General features: G+C 37.9%; 1 protein-coding gene across 1 annotated transcript in view; it reads right to left on the reverse strand.

Annotated features, from left to right (window-relative positions):
• CFAP300 (cilia and flagella associated protein 300) overlaps positions 1-16,850 on the reverse strand; it is a 28,598-nt gene that overhangs the window by 5,802 nt on the left and 5,946 nt on the right. The window contains exons 3-5 of the mRNA XM_024760357.1: positions 10,637-10,712; positions 5,193-5,359; positions 1,335-1,507 (exon numbers count right to left, since the gene is read on the reverse strand). Coding sequence (XP_024616125.1) covers positions 1,335-1,507; positions 5,193-5,359; positions 10,637-10,712 — 416 coding nt within the window. The remainder of the gene's footprint in view (positions 1-1,334; positions 1,508-5,192; positions 5,360-10,636; positions 10,713-16,850) is intronic.

Consider the following 16,850-nt stretch of genomic DNA (forward strand, 5'->3'; position numbering starts at 1 on the left):
TACATCGAGGAGTATCTAGCAGGAGTGCTAGAAGCAGTCTCGTAAGTTTTCATGAGCTGCAAATGATAAGAACAGAGTATGTTTGATGTAGGTATGTGCATGTTATTTCTGAAATTCTGTTTCTATAATTTCTCTTCCAACAATCTTTATGTATTGACACAATAACTTTTTCATAAATATCAGAGACAGATTATAGAAATATTTTTCTGTTTTTAAAACTGTATCAAAAATAAACTCAGTAGAATAACTGAATCATGCAGTTTGTTGTATAGCTGTATGACACATGTAATGGAGATGAGAATTGAGGTGTTGAGGATAAGTAAAGTAACAATCAAGAGTTTGATGAGAGGGGCTTCCCTGGTGGTGCAGTGGTTGAGGGTCCGCCTGCCGATGCAGGGGACATATGCAAATACTGAAGCCTGCGCACTGCAATTACTGAAGCCTGCGCACCGCAACTACTGAAGCCTGCGCACCTAGAGCCCGTGCTCCGCAACGAGAAGCCACCGCAATGCAAAGCCCGTGCACTGCAACAAAGAGTAGCCCCCAGTTGCCGCAACTAGAGAAAGCCTGCACGCACCAACGAAGACTCAACGCAGCCAAGAATAAAATAAATAAGTAAATATTTTTAAAAAAGTAAAATTGTGTAACTAAACTCTGGGAACCTTTGCTTTTACTTGTTCCTATCCCTTTTGCCTATAAAGATGGTCCAATATCTTCATCATTGAAAAACCCAACTAAAGAATGTTCACTCCAGTTAAAATAAAAGCATAAATAAAAGATTTGTAAAGTCTTTATCCTCACTTGGTCTTCAAAAAAAAAAAAAAAAAAAAGCCCTAGTGGAATACCTAAAACAAATTTAGGATTAATTTTGAAAAGATAAAGATTAACACTTAGGTGAAAATTCTTCTACCTCTTTAGAACAAAGGTAATAATTTTTTTTACTATTATATTCATCAGTATTAGTCAAGCAAGTTCAAACACCCTGAGGGAGCTCATGTCCCCTTGAGATTTAAAAGAAGGCCTAGGGATAAAAGGGAGACCTGGAAGAAGGCAGTTGCTAGTAAGGGATGGAGTGGGTGACAGGTCTGGATGAGAAAACAAGGACAAGAGGCAGCTGAGAGGACTGAGGACTAAAATAGGCTCAGGGAAATCCAGAAATTTTGTAGCCTGGAAGAGAATAAGGAGGCTCTGACGAGGGGGTCAGGGTGGTGCTATTTTTACTCACTTTGGTTGTTAATAGATCCACAAATAGTTGCTGGGTAATCCTACCAGAGTTAAATAAATAATTTGCTCTATTAACCAGAGATTTACATATTGTAATCAAGCAACATTACCTCACTAGATCCTTATAGATAAGCTTTGTTGTTTCCAGATACGGATTAAGCACATCTTCATACTGACAAAGGGCTCCACCAAGGCAAAGATGTTTGAAAAGACAAAACAGGAACTCTTCTCTATCTGGTTGGCTGAATACTTCGTATTTTTCTGAGTCTTCCACTAGCAAAACCTATGTAAGATGATAAAATTCATCTCAATGTAACATAATTTGAGGTTCTAATATTTATGTTTTCAAAAGTTCCAGTTTATATGTTTAAAAGTAATTTTAGACCTATTTTCAGAACCAATCCTGAAGCAATGGAGAAAATGATCTGTGAGACCTGTGCTTATTGTCCCTCCATTCTATCATTTTATCAGGTACAGACAGTGAAAGGAATAAATCTAAACATAAGCCTTCTCTTCTGCTTTCTTTGTTCTAGTTTATATCTTTAGTAATTGTTTCAGTGCTACTGAAATTTTAGAGTTGAGTCACTGTGAATCTCATTTGGAAACAATGGGAGTATAAATAAATGGAGAAACTTCTCCATCCCATAAGGTCCATAGTCTTTGCTTCCATCAAGAAGTTAAACACAAATGGTCATTTTCTAAGCCCTTTCATAGTGTTTGGATTACTATTTTCCTTATGCCCACAGTTACACCATTTTGAACTATTCCGGTAGCTGGAGCCTCATAATCACCTCTTCTGTTCTCCTCTAATAATATCACCTTACACATCACCAAGCTACATGGATTCTTGCTCTCTTGACACCTTGCTACCTCTTTCAGAAAATAGTTTGACTAGGTCTGATGTGGGGGATTTTCTTACACCATTGGGCATTACAGACAATTGCTTAATTTGTTGACTGTAGTGGACATGAACAGGTGATGAATGTATACTACAAAATATATTCCTTTTATTGAATTGCTTATAGCCCATTTACTTGAAAAAAGAATGTGAAATAGCTAATAATAAAATATGGATACAATAAGATAAAAATAATAAAAGACAAAAGAATGTAACCAAGATATAAAGTGGGAAGAGAAAATAAAATCACATAAGAAGCTCTACATGGAGAAAAGCTTTAAAAATTGTGCATGACATTTAACACTACCATACACTTAACACAAACATAAATACACATAAGAAACTCTAGATGGAAAAAAGCTATAAAAATTGTGCATAACACTTAATGCTATCACATAGGTAAAGGAAGGATATATGAGTCATATAACAATCGCTGCCTAGCAGTAAGAAGTACACCGTTTATTAGGAAAATTGATTAAACTTAAAATTTTATTTACCTCAATCTCAAATGAAAATCATTACAAGGTCATTATATAAGAGGCATTAAAAAGCAATAAACTCTATGGTGTTGTCTATATGTAGTTTACTTATAATGACTTGATGAAAGCTGAAGTTATATGTAGTAAAAGGTAAGAGGAAGTGGTCCACAGTTTATTGCTCTCTGTGTGCCACATATAAGACCTGTAACATCTCCTCTCCCTCCCTCCCTCTCTCTCTATAAGGAAATAATGTGATATTAAAACCCAAGTTTGCAGCCACCTAAAGATTTGGCTTAATACAAGGGTGACAAAAGCCCTTAGGGATGAATAGTTTACACATTCCTTACACAAGGACTCATATATTGAATTGACTAGGCTGTGCAATTAAAAAATTATAATTAAAAACATTTTTGGAGTGAATGTTAAAACAATAACATTTTATGTCTGATCTCCCTCTCTATTCACATACAGATCTGTTTAGTTGTGTAGCCCTCAGAGAGGAGATAGGCAATGGTTAATGAGCCCAACTTCTGAGCGGTGGTCAGGAAGGAGGCTATTATCAGAACTTAATTACACAGTGTGCCAACAGAATCTGTGTTGCTACACAATGGGAGGGCCCTTTCTAGTTCAGGCTAAAGCTAAAAGTTATTTATATTTTTTTCAGCCGGAAAGCAACCAAGTTAAAGCCCGCTCTGTTGCCACAGAGCGGCAAAGAACACAAGAGTAAAACATACAGGCAATCAGCAGAAAACACCGAGCCCCCGCCCTTCCTGAATAGAGGTGCTACTCATGGCAACAAATAAGCAGGAGGCAGTTTTGCAGGGTATTCTGGTGAAGAGCAAACTCTCCTTTTATTTTTATTTTTTGGCCACGCCGCATCCTAGTTCCCCAACCAGGAATCGAAGTCGTGCCCCCTGCATTGGAAGCACGGAGTCTCAACCACTGGATAGCCAGGGAAGTCCCACAAATCCTCCTTTTAAAACGTCATTGTTGGGCTTCCCTGGTGGCGCAGTGGTTGAGAGTCCGCCTGCGATGCAGGGAACTCGGGTTCGTGCCCCGGGCCGGGAGGATCCCACATGCCGCGGAGCGGCTGGGCCCGTGAGCCATGGCCGCTGAGCCTGCGCGTTCGGAGCCTGTGCTCCGCAATGGGAGAGGCCACAACAGTGAGAGGCCCGCGTAACGCAAAAAAAAAAAAAAAAAAACGTCATTGCTAGGCTTCCCTGGTAGCGCAGTGGTTGAGGGTCCGCCTCCCGATACAGTGGACAACGGGTTCGTGCCCTGGTCCAGGGAGATCCCACATTCCGCGGAGCGGCTGGGCCCGTGAGCCATGGCCGCTGAGCCTGCGCGTTCGGAGCCTGTGCTCCGCAATGGGAGAGGCCACAACAGTGAGAGGCCCGCGTAACGCAAAAAAAAAAGAAACAAACGTCATTGCTGAGGCTCTCTCTGTAGAAGTGAAGGTGTAGAAGTGAGTCCTTTTAGGTACTGCCCTAGTGAAGATCAATGTATGGACTGGCTGGATGCTCCCTCGTCTCCTACAGACAAGATTCCTGTGTCCAGAACGATATATCAGTAGCCTCCCTATTTCATTTCTATCTGCATTTGTAATACATTAGACTTGTACATCTTCCTTCTCTCTTAATGTATAATAATAATAGTAATTACTAGTAGTTCATGTTATTGAAATCTTACTAAGTGCTGAGTATTCTGTAAAGCACTTTAAATGCATTATGTCACATAATTCTTACATTATTCCTATTTCATATATGAAGAAACTGAAACTTAGAGAGGTTAAGTATGACAGTTATTAAAGTGACAGAGCCTAGATTTGAACCTACATCTATTTGACAGCCCTAATTTTTGACCGCTTTGTAAATACGCTTTCTCATCAATTAAAATAATAATAATAATATTTCATTTTAACAGCATTTCATAAAATGCTTCCTCAACAATTTTAGGAAGAAGGTAGAATGGGCATTTTAATTTCCGTATTGTACAGATAAGATCTTGAGGCTCAAGATATTGAATGACTTGCCTAAGATTATTATCTTGTAAATAATAAATCAGGAATTAGGAAAATAATCCATGTCTTCTGATGCCAAGTTCAGTATGCCTCTCATTAAAACAAAAGTTAACTTAATCAAATGCCTTTTTGATCTCAGCAATGAGATTAAAAGATTATTTCCCTCCAGGGATGTTTTTAAATATTCATTTGATATGTTAAGAGAAAATATTGAAGAAAAATAATCATCAATTAAATAGGCCAGAGTTTCTTGACCTCAGCACTACTGACATTTTGGGCCAGACAACTTTGTTGTAGGGACTGTCCTGTGCATTGCATGATGCTTAGCAGCATCCCTGGCCTCTACCCATTAGATGTCAGTAGAAGCCCACTGAGAACTAATGAAATACACACATAATCAAGTTGATAAGAAAAGTGCCATCCAAGAAGAAACCTACCCGGGTAATGATTATTACTGATCATTATTCATTGATAAGAGGTATTTTATGGGTTTTAGGCAGGCAAAAGTTTTTGACATTAAGCATTTCCTGAAATGAAATTCTATTGTGAAAATTTTAAATTCTGTACTTACTTTTCGTAATTCATCAGAAATAAGGAAGGGATCACAAAAAGAATCTAAACATTTAACAATATGTCCATTCTCTCGTACAATATCTTCATCATATAACGGATTAAAAAATGACATTGAAAGCTGTGTGCAAGGAACGTTTATAGCTTCAATTTTTTTCACTTCAGTTCCTGAATAAAGAGATATAAAAATTAATTTAGTACTCTTAATTATTGCCAAAACAAATATCACTCTGCAGAGATTCTAAGAAGTAATCAAATAAACATATGTTTTGATATATTTAAAAGACACATTCATTTAGGGATTTTATTAAATTCTTATTTTGCAGGTTGTTTATTAATTATTAAAAGTTTATAACAAAATTTCACCATTTCAGGCCTAGATGAAGGATATGTAAATTAGAAAATACTTGAAAATGAAATATTTATTGTGTAGTAGGAGGTTCTTAGATCAGTTTTAATGTATATATCAGAATTGCCTATAAAACATAGAAATTACTTCATATGATTTTGGATTTGTATTATGCTTAATGCTTTATAATTCATATTACAAAAATTTTAATTAACGTAAGTAAGGATGTTTCTAAAGTCACTGAGGGTATTTTGAAAATGTTTCTCTCCATTTAAAAATTTCTCCCTTGTGATCTCACTTATAGTGTTTATTACAAAAAAAATGTTTTCCAAATCAAGGTAAATTTCAAACCAGGCCCTAATCAAGTTATTACAAGTGTTAGAGAAATTTGAAATCATGGTGTTCTGTCTATTTTTCTCTTGTAGCTCTAGTTCTTCCCATTTCCACACCAACACCCCCCACCCCCTATTTATTTCCTGAATGTGTCTTTCAGGAATGGATTTTCTGTTACTAGAGGTTCTATTAAATTGCAAAAAGACATAAAAATTAAGGTGAATACTTTTATTATTGCCTCAGTGAGTCATTCAATCGGTTTCTCTCCTTTATGCACCTAGATACGCACACGCACTCACTCAGATATAAAGGGGTGGAGTTCTCCTTGTTCAAAGTTCTACGACGATTGCAGACTTAGATATGGTGTGTCCTCTCCCCAATATATTTGCTGGATCTCTGACCTGAGAAGCAATTTGAGCTTGAGAAGAGTAATGTTGGTGATTATTTGCACTTCCTCCCTCTGGCTGTCCACCCAGTCTTGCTAGGACCTGTTGCTCTCATTCTGATCCTGAGCTGGGCTAGTGTGGAGGCAAGAAGAATGCCTGGAGCCAAGAACTGTGCATGCCTCAGTTATTGCAAAAGATATGCTGCTAAGAAAAGCTCCTTTTGTTCTAGAAGCAAAATCCTTCGGAAGATTAAAGTAAAAAGAAGACACTAGAAAATGACAGAGTAGGTCTGAGTAATATTGGAAGACCAAAGAAGAGCCGTATAAAGCCAGACAATTTTCAAAGATGGGTTGGTGGCCATAGGATGAGGGACTGACATTGGGCAACATGCCATTTTAATAAATCTACCCTAGGTCTGATTTGGGGAGTGGCAGGAGGGTGTGGATGGTGAGAGAAGGTAACTGAATTTAAACCACTTAATCTGAAACATAGAAACAGAACTTGCTGTGGACTAAATTGTGTCCCTCCAAAATTCATATGTTAAAGCCCTAACCCCCAAAGTGATGGTATTTTGAGATGAAGTCTTTGGGGAAGTAATTAGGGTTAGATGAGGTCATGGGTGGGGTTAGGAGGACCTCAACATATGAATTTTGAAGGGACACAATCCAGTCCACAGCCTTCTGCTCCTGGACCCCCAAATTCATGTCTTTCTCACATGAAAAATACATTGATTCCATCCCAACAGCCCCAAAAGTCTTAACTCATTCCAGCATCAACCCTGAAGTCTAAAGTCCAAAGTCTCATCTAAGTATCATCTAAATCAGATATGGGTGAGAGTTGAGGTACAATTCATCCTGAGGCAAAATTCCTCTCCAGCTAAGAACCTGCAAAACAAGACAAGTTACATGCTTCCAAAATACAGTGGTGAGATAGGCATAGGATAGACATTTACATTCCAAAAGGGAGAAATAGGAAAGAAGATAGGGGTGATGGTCCCAAGCAAGCCTAGAACTTGGCAAGGCAAATTCCATTCGACTTTAAGCCTCAAGAATAATCCTCTTTGGTTCAATGTTCTGCTTTCCATACCTACTGGGGCGGTTCTTCCTCCAAGGAAGTGTGTTGTTGAAACTGAGGGGGTGACCCTGACGATCTCTAAATTGCCTTCTCAGTCCTTCTCTTTTCTTGAAGAATAGCACATGCTTACAGTTGAGTGGCTCCATGGTCTGGCCCTGTAGGATCTAAAAAGTCTGATAGCCTTCATTTTGTCTCATTTTTTTCTGTCCCCTTTAGTTCAAGCTGGCAGTGTCTTTGCTGGTACAATCCCATCTCTATTTCTGGCTTCTGCTGAAATGGCTGATTAAGCCAATGAGTTGCACCCATGATCTCTTTATCAAATGGTTGCTCAAGGACACACTTAGTGTTCTCTTCAGAACAAGCTTTCTCATTTTCTGCAATATGGATACACTGAGAATTTTCCAAATCTTCAACTTCTGGTTCTGTTCCGCTTAACAATTCCTTCTTCAACTCATCTCTCTCTTCCCATATTTTACTATAACCATTCAGGAGGAAACAAGCCACTCCATCAATACTTTGCTTAGAAATCTCCTCAGCAAATACTAATTTTATCACTTACAAGTTCTATTTTCCACAAAAGCACTAGAACACAGTTCAGCCAAGTTCTCTGCCATTTTATAACAAGAACTGCTTTCCTTCCAGTTTCGAATGCCATGTTCCTCATTTCCATCTGAGACCTCACCAGAATCAACCTTAACATCCATATTCTAGCATGCACCTCAAGACTTTTACAGACTATAACCATTACACAATTTCAATGCTACTTCCACATTTTAAGGTATTTTTACAGAAGCACTCCACTTGGTACCAAAATCTGTATTAGTCTGCTTGGGCTGCTATCACAAAATACTGTAGACTGGGTAGTTTAAACAACAGACATTTATTTTTCCACAGTTCTATAGGGTGGGAAGTCTAAAATCAAGATGTCAGCTGATTTAGTTCCTGGTGAGGACTCTCTTCCTGGCTTGCAAACGGCTGCCTTCTAGCTGTGTCCACATGTGACAGACTCTTATAAGAACACTAATACCATCATGAGGGCCTCTCAAGACCTTATCTAAACCTGAAATCTCCCAAAGACCTCATCTCCAAATACTTTCACATCAGGAGTTAAGGCTTCAATATAAGAATTTGGGAGGGGACACAATCTAGTGCATAGCACACACTCTCTGTTATGTAGAAATTTGGTTAAATTATGTCTCCAGCATTTATAAGTTTTACAATGCATCACTAAGATCACACAGAAAGTTAAGAATGTATTGTTTTTCCCCCCTCAATACTAGCATTACAATACACTGGATAGCTCCTTTTTATTTAGCGTCCAAGTCGGTGCTTTTCTGGAAACCCCGTTAATGTGGAAGTGACAGAGGCAAGATGAGTTCTAGAGCCTGGATTTGAATCTCAACTCCACCTGGTCAGCTATGCAAAACTGCACAAGTTACTTAGCTCATGCTTCTGACCCCTCATTTTTGAAATAGGAATATACAATAATACCTCTCTCAGAGTTGTTTTGAGAATTAAAGGAGGTAAATGTGCATAATGCCCTTAGCTGAGCACATAGGAAGCACCCATTACATGTCAGCCAAAGAAGGGCAAAGTATGTGTAATAGAAGGGGGCCGTGGTAGCTGGCTGAGAGGATAAGTCAGCACCAACAATTGGCAACGTAGGCAGTGTAGCCAGTAGTGAAGGAGATTCCATCATCATTCTCTTTAAACCTGGTTCACTTCCTTGAAAAATGTCTTTTCTCTCATTAAACAAAAGCTATTTCTTATGCTTATAAAGGCCCCCAGAGTAAAATTAGAGAGAAGATGGCCAATATATGAGAAAAAGAAGAAGAAAAGCAAATAGGAGGAGATTAAAAACAAGTTAATGGAAGAGTACAAACAATCCACTAGAAACTTCTGTTTCTGAAATGGAGTGCTACCTCTTCTATTTTTCAGAGTACTTCTAATTGGTTCTGTCAAGTACATGTGGAATTTTAGAACCTTTCTTTTTGCAGTGCCTTTTACAAAAATTAGAAAAAAGTCAGTGCTGTATTGTGAAGTATGTACCAAAATGGGGGAAGGTAGAATGCCTATTTCAATGAACGTTATCTTTTGTAAACAAGTTTACTGAAGTTACTGTAAACATGGTTTGTAAACACTATGATACGTGACTCTGATTATTTCCTTTTGAAGATTTGGAAATGGTAAATATATTTGCTTAGGTACTCAGTTTAACTTTGTAAGTAGTCTGAAGATCACACTGTACTAACTTTTTGTTCTATAAATGTTGCAGTGGTCTTTAGCCAAAATCAATAAAATTTGACCTACTAAGTCCAACATCATGAACTGTTTGTAAACTTGTGCTTGACTAATACTTTATGAAAAGTTATTTTTGTGTAAGGCCACTAGAGTTCCATGAAAATACGTCATAAGAATTTACCAAAACAACCCCATCTAATTTAAAATCAACTTACATTTTCTTGAGCACATATTCACATTACCAACCAGATTCTTCTTCTAATTGGAATGATAATTTATTCTGTTAAGAGGGCTCAACCTAAATTTTCAAATACAGTGTTCACGTTTCTGTTTTCAAAATAGTCTTCTGTTAACTCTCTAATTTATTCCTTGACCTGAGAGTTATTTAAGAGATTTGAGTGTTATTAAGTGTTTAAATGTTTGGGTAATTTTCTTTAAAGATTTCTAGCTGTGTTTCAACATACTATGAAAATATTATCTATATGAAGTTCTCCTTTTGAGAATTTAAGACTCTCTCCTCCATGATTTAATATATTATTTTTAAAGACTGTTCCATGGTGGCTGCCAGAAATTCATTCCCCTGACCCAACTGAGATTTTGCCCACGCATCCGCACATCCGTGGAATCTTACCTGACCCTTTCGCACTGGGTAGAATTGACCACTCCCCTCCTTTTGCTCCCATTGCTATGTTAGCACCTTTGATACACTATTGCACATATTTTAAAATATATCAGTGAGTTCCTTGAGTACACGTTTTCTCTTATTCACCTTTATGTTCCCTGCATCTGTCAGAGTCCATGAAAGGTGCACAATAAATACTTTCCAAACAAATGTAAAGAGTGAAAAGTTGCTCTTAAGTGTTAAGCCAGGATAGCAGCAGTGCACTACCAGGAGAAAGATGCAGGGCAGGCCTGGCACAGTTGATAATATTTGACTTTGATGTTGTCGAGCAAATGAGTCATTATTCACAATTTATATTTTAATAATGAAAATTCCTGAGGTAAAATTTTGTTATAATAGTAAAATAGTAATCTGAAGAGATGAAAATAAATTGTGTTTACCTAATGTAATCCACTGTCCAGAAGAATCTGAAAGTAACTTCAAATTGGGAATAACATTTGGATCTTTAAAAAAAGCCTAAAATACAAATTTGAGGGGAACAAGTTAGATATATTATTATAAACAGTAACAAGAATTAACTTCTTAAATAACTATAGTAAAATCTCATTTAATTTAAATTGGGGAAGGATAATTTTAAATTGCTAAAATGTCTTAAGGAATAAATGTTTCATAAAGAAATGAAGTTCTGTTACCTTCAAGTTGGAACAGTATGAACAATACTATTATGTCCAAGTAGATACCTTTGGGACTAATTTAATAAATAGAAAGTAATGATATATAGTGAAAAGTAAGAGGTTATATAATGTTTGAAAATTTTGTTTTCTTTCAACCTTGTTCTCCCAATTAGCTGATGTAAGTAATCACTGCTTCCACTGTCCCCAACTAAATCTAAATGTAATTGTCAATTTAATTCTATTCAAGGGGCACATAGAAAAGTGATAAATTTCACTTTAAAAAATTTTTTTAATATTTCTACACAGCAGGTTCTTATAAGTCATCCATTTTATACACATCAGTGTATACATGTCAGTCCAATTCTCCCAATTCATCACACCACCACCCCAAACCCCCACTGTTTTCCCCCCTTAGGGTCCATACGTTTGTACTCTACATCTGTGTCTCTATTTCTGCCCTGCAAACCAGTTCATCTGTACCATTTTCAAGGTTCCACATATATGTGTTAATACATGATATTTTTCTCTTTCTGACTTACTTCACTCTGTATGACAGTCTCTAGATGCATCCACATCTCTATAAATGACCCAATTTCGTTCCTTTTTACGGCTGAGTAATATTCCATTGTATATATGTACCACATCTTCTTTAGCCATTCGTCTGTCAATGGGCATTGAGGCTGCTTCCATGACCTGGCTATTGTAAATAGTGCTGCAATGAACATTGGGGTGCATGTGTCTTTTTGAATTATGGTTTTCTCTGGGTATATGCCCAGTAGTGGGATTGCTGGGTCATATGGTAATTCTATTTTTAGATTTTTAAGGAACCCTCATACTGTTCTCCATAGTGGCTATATCAATTTACATTCCCACCAACAGTGCAAGAGGTTTCCCTTTTCTCCACACCCTCTCCAGCATTTGTTGTTTGTAGATTTTCTGATGATGCCCATTCTAGATGGTGTGAGGTGAGACCTCATTGTAGTTTTGAGTTGCATTTCTCTAATAATTAATGATGTTGAGCAGCTTTTCATGTGCTTCTTGGTCATCTGTATATCTTCTTTGGAGAAACGTCTATTTAGGTCTTCTGCCCATTTTTGGATTGGGTTGTTTGTTTTTTTAATATTGAGCTGCATGAGCTGTTTCTATATTTTGGAGATTAATCCTTTGTCTGTTGATTCGTTTGCAAATATTTTCTCCCATTCTGAGGGTTGTCTTTTCGTCTTGTTTATGGTGTCCTTTACTGTGCAAAAGCTTTTAAGTTTCATTAGGTCCCATTTGTTTATTTTTGTTTTTATTTCCATTACTATAGGAGGTGGATCAAAAAAGATCTTGCTGTGATTTATGTCAAAGTGTGTTCTTCCCATGTTTTCCTATAAGAGTTTTGTAGTGTCCAGTCTTACATCTAGGTCTGTAATGCATTTTGAGTTTATTTTTGTGTATGGTGTTAGGGAGTATTCTAATTTCATTCTTTTACATGTAGCTGTCCAGTTTTCCCAGCACCACTTAAGTAAGTAATCACTGCTTCTACTCTCCCCAAGTAAATCTAAATCTAAATGTAATTGTCAATTTAATTCTATCCAAGGGGCACATAGAAAAGTGATAAATTTCACTTCTTAAAAAAATGAAAACTTTCTGTATGGCAAAAGAAAGAAAAGTAGCCAAGAGTTTTATTTCCAGGCACCAGCAGTTGACTCTGGCTGTAAAGATCTGAAGAGAAACTTATTAAAAGTATCTTAGGCAGTCTACTGCCTAATTATCAGGAGATGTAGAGAATCAGGTTAAGTGGGTTAAGTGTTGGGCCCTCAGAATAACACAAAATCATATGTAGAACTGCCCTGATGAGGAAACAGTCATCCTTGCTATAGTCCCATCAAGCACTAAAAAGAGGTACCATGATCCTTTCCTCACCAAGGCTACTGCTGTTGCAGGACTGTCCTAACTGAAAGCTGGATGCCTTTGCCACCACCTTTGCCATAAAAATTCAGGATTCTGTGTGTACCTCTTTCCTTAAGTTGCTCACTTTTCAAAAACTGGTTTTGCACTGATAAATCTGGTTGGTAGCCCTAGATCCCAGGTTTGTGCTCTGAGTGCAAAAGGGGCAAGTATTACACAGTGAAGTAAACCATCAACAAAATGAAAAGGCAACCTACTGAACAGGGAAAATATTTGCAAATTATATATCTGATAAGGGGTTAATATCCAAAGTACATAAGGAACTCATACAGCTCAATAACAACAACAACAAAACTCCTAAAAATCTGTTTAAAAAATGGGCAGAGAATCTGAATAGACATTTTTCCAAAGAAGACAGACAGATGGTCAACAGGCACATGAAAAGATGCTCAACATTAATCATCAGGGAAATGCAAATCAAAACCACAATGAGGTATCACTTCACACCTGTTAGAATAGCTATCAACAAAAAGACAAGAAATAACAAGTGTTAGCAAGGATGTGAAGAAAAGGGAACCCTCATGTACTGTTGGTGGGAATGTGAATTTGTGCAGCTACTATGGAAAACAGTATGGAGGTTCCTCAAAAAATAAAAAAATAGAACTACCATATTATCCAGCAACTCCAATTCTGAGTATTTATCCAAAGAATACAAAACTCTAATTCAAAAAGCTATAGGGACTTCCCTGGCGGTCTAGTGGTTAAGACTTCACCTTCCAATGCAGAGGGTGTGGGTTCGATCCCTGGTCGGGGAACTAAGATACCACATGCCTCAGGGCCAAAAAACCAAAACATAAAACAGAAGCAATATGGTAACAAATTCAATAAAGACTTTAAAAATGGTCCACATCAAAAAAGCTATATGCATCCCTATTTCATTGCAGCATTATTTACAATAGCCAAGATATGGAAACAACCTAAATGACCTAAATGTCCATAGGTGAATGAATGGATAAAGAAGTTGTGGTGTACACACACACATACACACACACACTGGAATACTACTCAGTCATAAAAAGGAATGAAAACTTGCCATTTGCAACAACATAGATGGACCTTGAGGGTATTATGTTAAATGAAATGTCAGATAGAGAAAGACAAATACTCCATCATTTCACTTATATGTAGAATCTAAAAAAACAGAACCAAACCAAACAAACAGATTCAGAAAGCACACTTGTTGTTGCCAGAGAGAAGGGCTGGGAGGTGAATGAAACGGGTGAAGGGGTTGAAGAGGTACAAACTTCCAGTTACAAAATAAGTTATAGGTATGTAATGGATAGCATGGTGACTATAATTAATAATACTGTACTGCATATATATATATAAATATATATATATATTTTTTTGTGGTATGCGGGCCTCTCACTGTTGTGGCCTCTCCCATTGTGGAGCACAGGCTCCAGATGCGCAGGCTCAGCGGCCATGGCTCACGGGCCCAGCCACTATGTGGCGTGTGGGATCTTCCCAGACCGGGGCACGAACCCGTGTCCCCTGCATCGGCAGGCGGACTCTCAACCACTGCGCCACCAGGAAAGCCCTGTACTGCATATTTGAAAATTGCTAAGAGAATAAAATTTAAAAGTTCTCATCACAAGAAATTTTGTAACTCTGTATGGTGACAGATGATAACTAGACTTACTGTGGTGATCATTTCGCAGTACATACTAATATCAAATCATTATGTTGTATACCTGAAACTAATATAATATCATGTCAATTATATCTAAAAACAGGCAAGTGTTTTGGATTCCACTTCGGACTTCCTAAAAAATGAAAGGTGGAAATCACTCCAAATCACATGTATGTTCAAGAAGAGTTGGGCAGTCAGAAAACATAATGATGTCCATGATGAGTAGTAAAGAAAAAAAAAACAATAGACTGGGAGGAAATACTTGCAACAAATATGATTTAAAAGGTGGGGGAGGGGGCTTCCCTGGTGGCGCAGTGGTTAAGAATCCACCTGCCAATGCAGGGGTCACGGGTTCAAACCCTGGTCCGGGAAGATCCCACATGCAGTGAAGCAACTCAGCCCGTGCGCCACAACTACTGAGCCTGCGCTCTAGAGCCCGCGAGCCACAACTACTGAGCCCACGTGCCACAACTACTGAAGCCTGCGTGCCTAGAGCCCATGCTTTGCAACAAGAGAAACCACTGCAATGAGAAGACAGCGCGCCACAACAAAGAATAGCTCCTGCTTGCCACAACTAGAGAAAGCCCGTGCAGTAATGAAGACCCAACGCAGCCAAAAATAAATTAAAAAAAAAAAAAAAGGGGGGGGAGGATGACATCAATGGCTTAAAAAAAGCCCAATATTTATAAGAAAAACTGACAGGCTGATTTAAACATAGCCAAAGGCTACAAAAAGTCATGTAAAAATTACAAATAGCCAATAAACTTATGAAAAGATGCTCAACTTCAAGAGCAGTGAGAGAAATGAAAATAAAAACCAGAAGATATCATTTTTACTCATTATATTGGCAAGATTTTAAAAGACTAGTAACAGACTTCCCTGGTGGTCAAGTGGTTAAGACTCTGTGCTTCCACTGCAGGGGACACGGGTTTGATCCCCGGTTGGGGAACTAAGATCCCACATGCTGCACAGTGCGGCCAAAGATAAAAAAAATAAAAAGAGTTTTGGTCAGAGTACCAGAAGATACGCACTCTTACATACTGCTGGTGGAAGTGTGAATTTTTACCACCTTTGGGGAAGTATTGGTTACTATTTTGAACTTTAAAAACATGTATAGCTTATGAGCCAAGAAATTCCTCTTTTATGTATGTGTCATATAAAAATGAAACCACCAATAGATAAGATTTATGTGCAAGGAATTTTTTTTTTTTTTTTGCAGTACGTGGGCCTCTCACTGCTGTGGCCTCTCCCGTTGCGGAGCACAGGCTCCAGACGTGCAGGCTCAGTGGCCACGGCTCACGGGCCCAGCCGCTCCGCGGCACGTGGGATCCTCCCGGACCGGGGCACGAACCCGCGTCCCCTGCATCGGCAGGCGGACTCTCCACCACTGCGCCACCAGGGAAGCCCAAGGAATTTTTTTAATAGTATTGTTTGTGGTGTCAAAACCTGGAAACTTCAGTGCCCATCAGTAGAATGACTGAATAAAATGGCTGAATAATAATAAAATAAAAGTGGTTGAACACAGTATATCTATGCTAGATGGTATGCAGTTATTGAAAAGAAAGTATTAGAATAGAATGTAAGCTCCATATCCTTTTTTCCTTATTCACTGCTATATCCCCAGGGCCTGGCATTTAGCAGTTACTCCATAAACGTTTACTGTACTGAATTTGAAGGAAAGCCGTAAGTATTTTGAGTAAAAAGAGTAGTTTAAAAGTAATATGTTTGAAAAAACAAAACAAAATAAAACCTCTATTTATATGAACATAAACAAAAGTAAGGAAGTATATATACCAAACATTAACAAGTCACCTAAGAAGTGGTGGTTGTGTAGGCTTGTGGGAAGAGAGGGGTTGAGAGGGTTGGATTTGATAAAGATTGTTGACTCTTTGTTCTTTGTTGTTTAGATTGCTGCAGTAAATATTTATCTTATTCTGACACTCCCTTTAAGCTGTCACTCTCTTTTCCTAAATAGCTTTTTGAAAGAGGAGTCTATCTTGTTTCACTTCTCTGTCTACCAGTTATTCTTCTGTATCTGGCTCTTGCTCCCATCACTCAATTGAAAGTACACTTGACATCACAATTCCAAAAATCAAATGGACGCAGTCCCTGCTCTCATAGAGTTTACAGACTAAAAGGGAAGATATTAAGTAACACGCTATGAGTGTTATGAAGAAATGCAGGGTGCTATAATGCAAGTACGTAATAGGTAGATCTACTCTACTGGTTTTGGGAAGAAAGGTTAATGCAGAAAGAACATTTAGGTTTAGATCTAAAAGGTGAGTAGGAGTCAGCTGGGCAAAAGGTATACTGGTAAATTCTTAACAAATTCTTAAATACCCTTTCCTCCCTGCCAAAAGCCCTGATTTGTAGCACTTGCTGATTTCCAGGGTG

Source organism: Neophocaena asiaeorientalis, unplaced genomic scaffold (genome assembly GCF_003031525.2).
Source record: "Neophocaena asiaeorientalis asiaeorientalis breed wild unplaced genomic scaffold, Neophocaena_asiaeorientalis_V1.1 scaffold601, whole genome shotgun sequence".
Taxonomy (NCBI): Eukaryota; Metazoa; Chordata; class Mammalia; order Artiodactyla; family Phocoenidae; genus Neophocaena; species Neophocaena asiaeorientalis.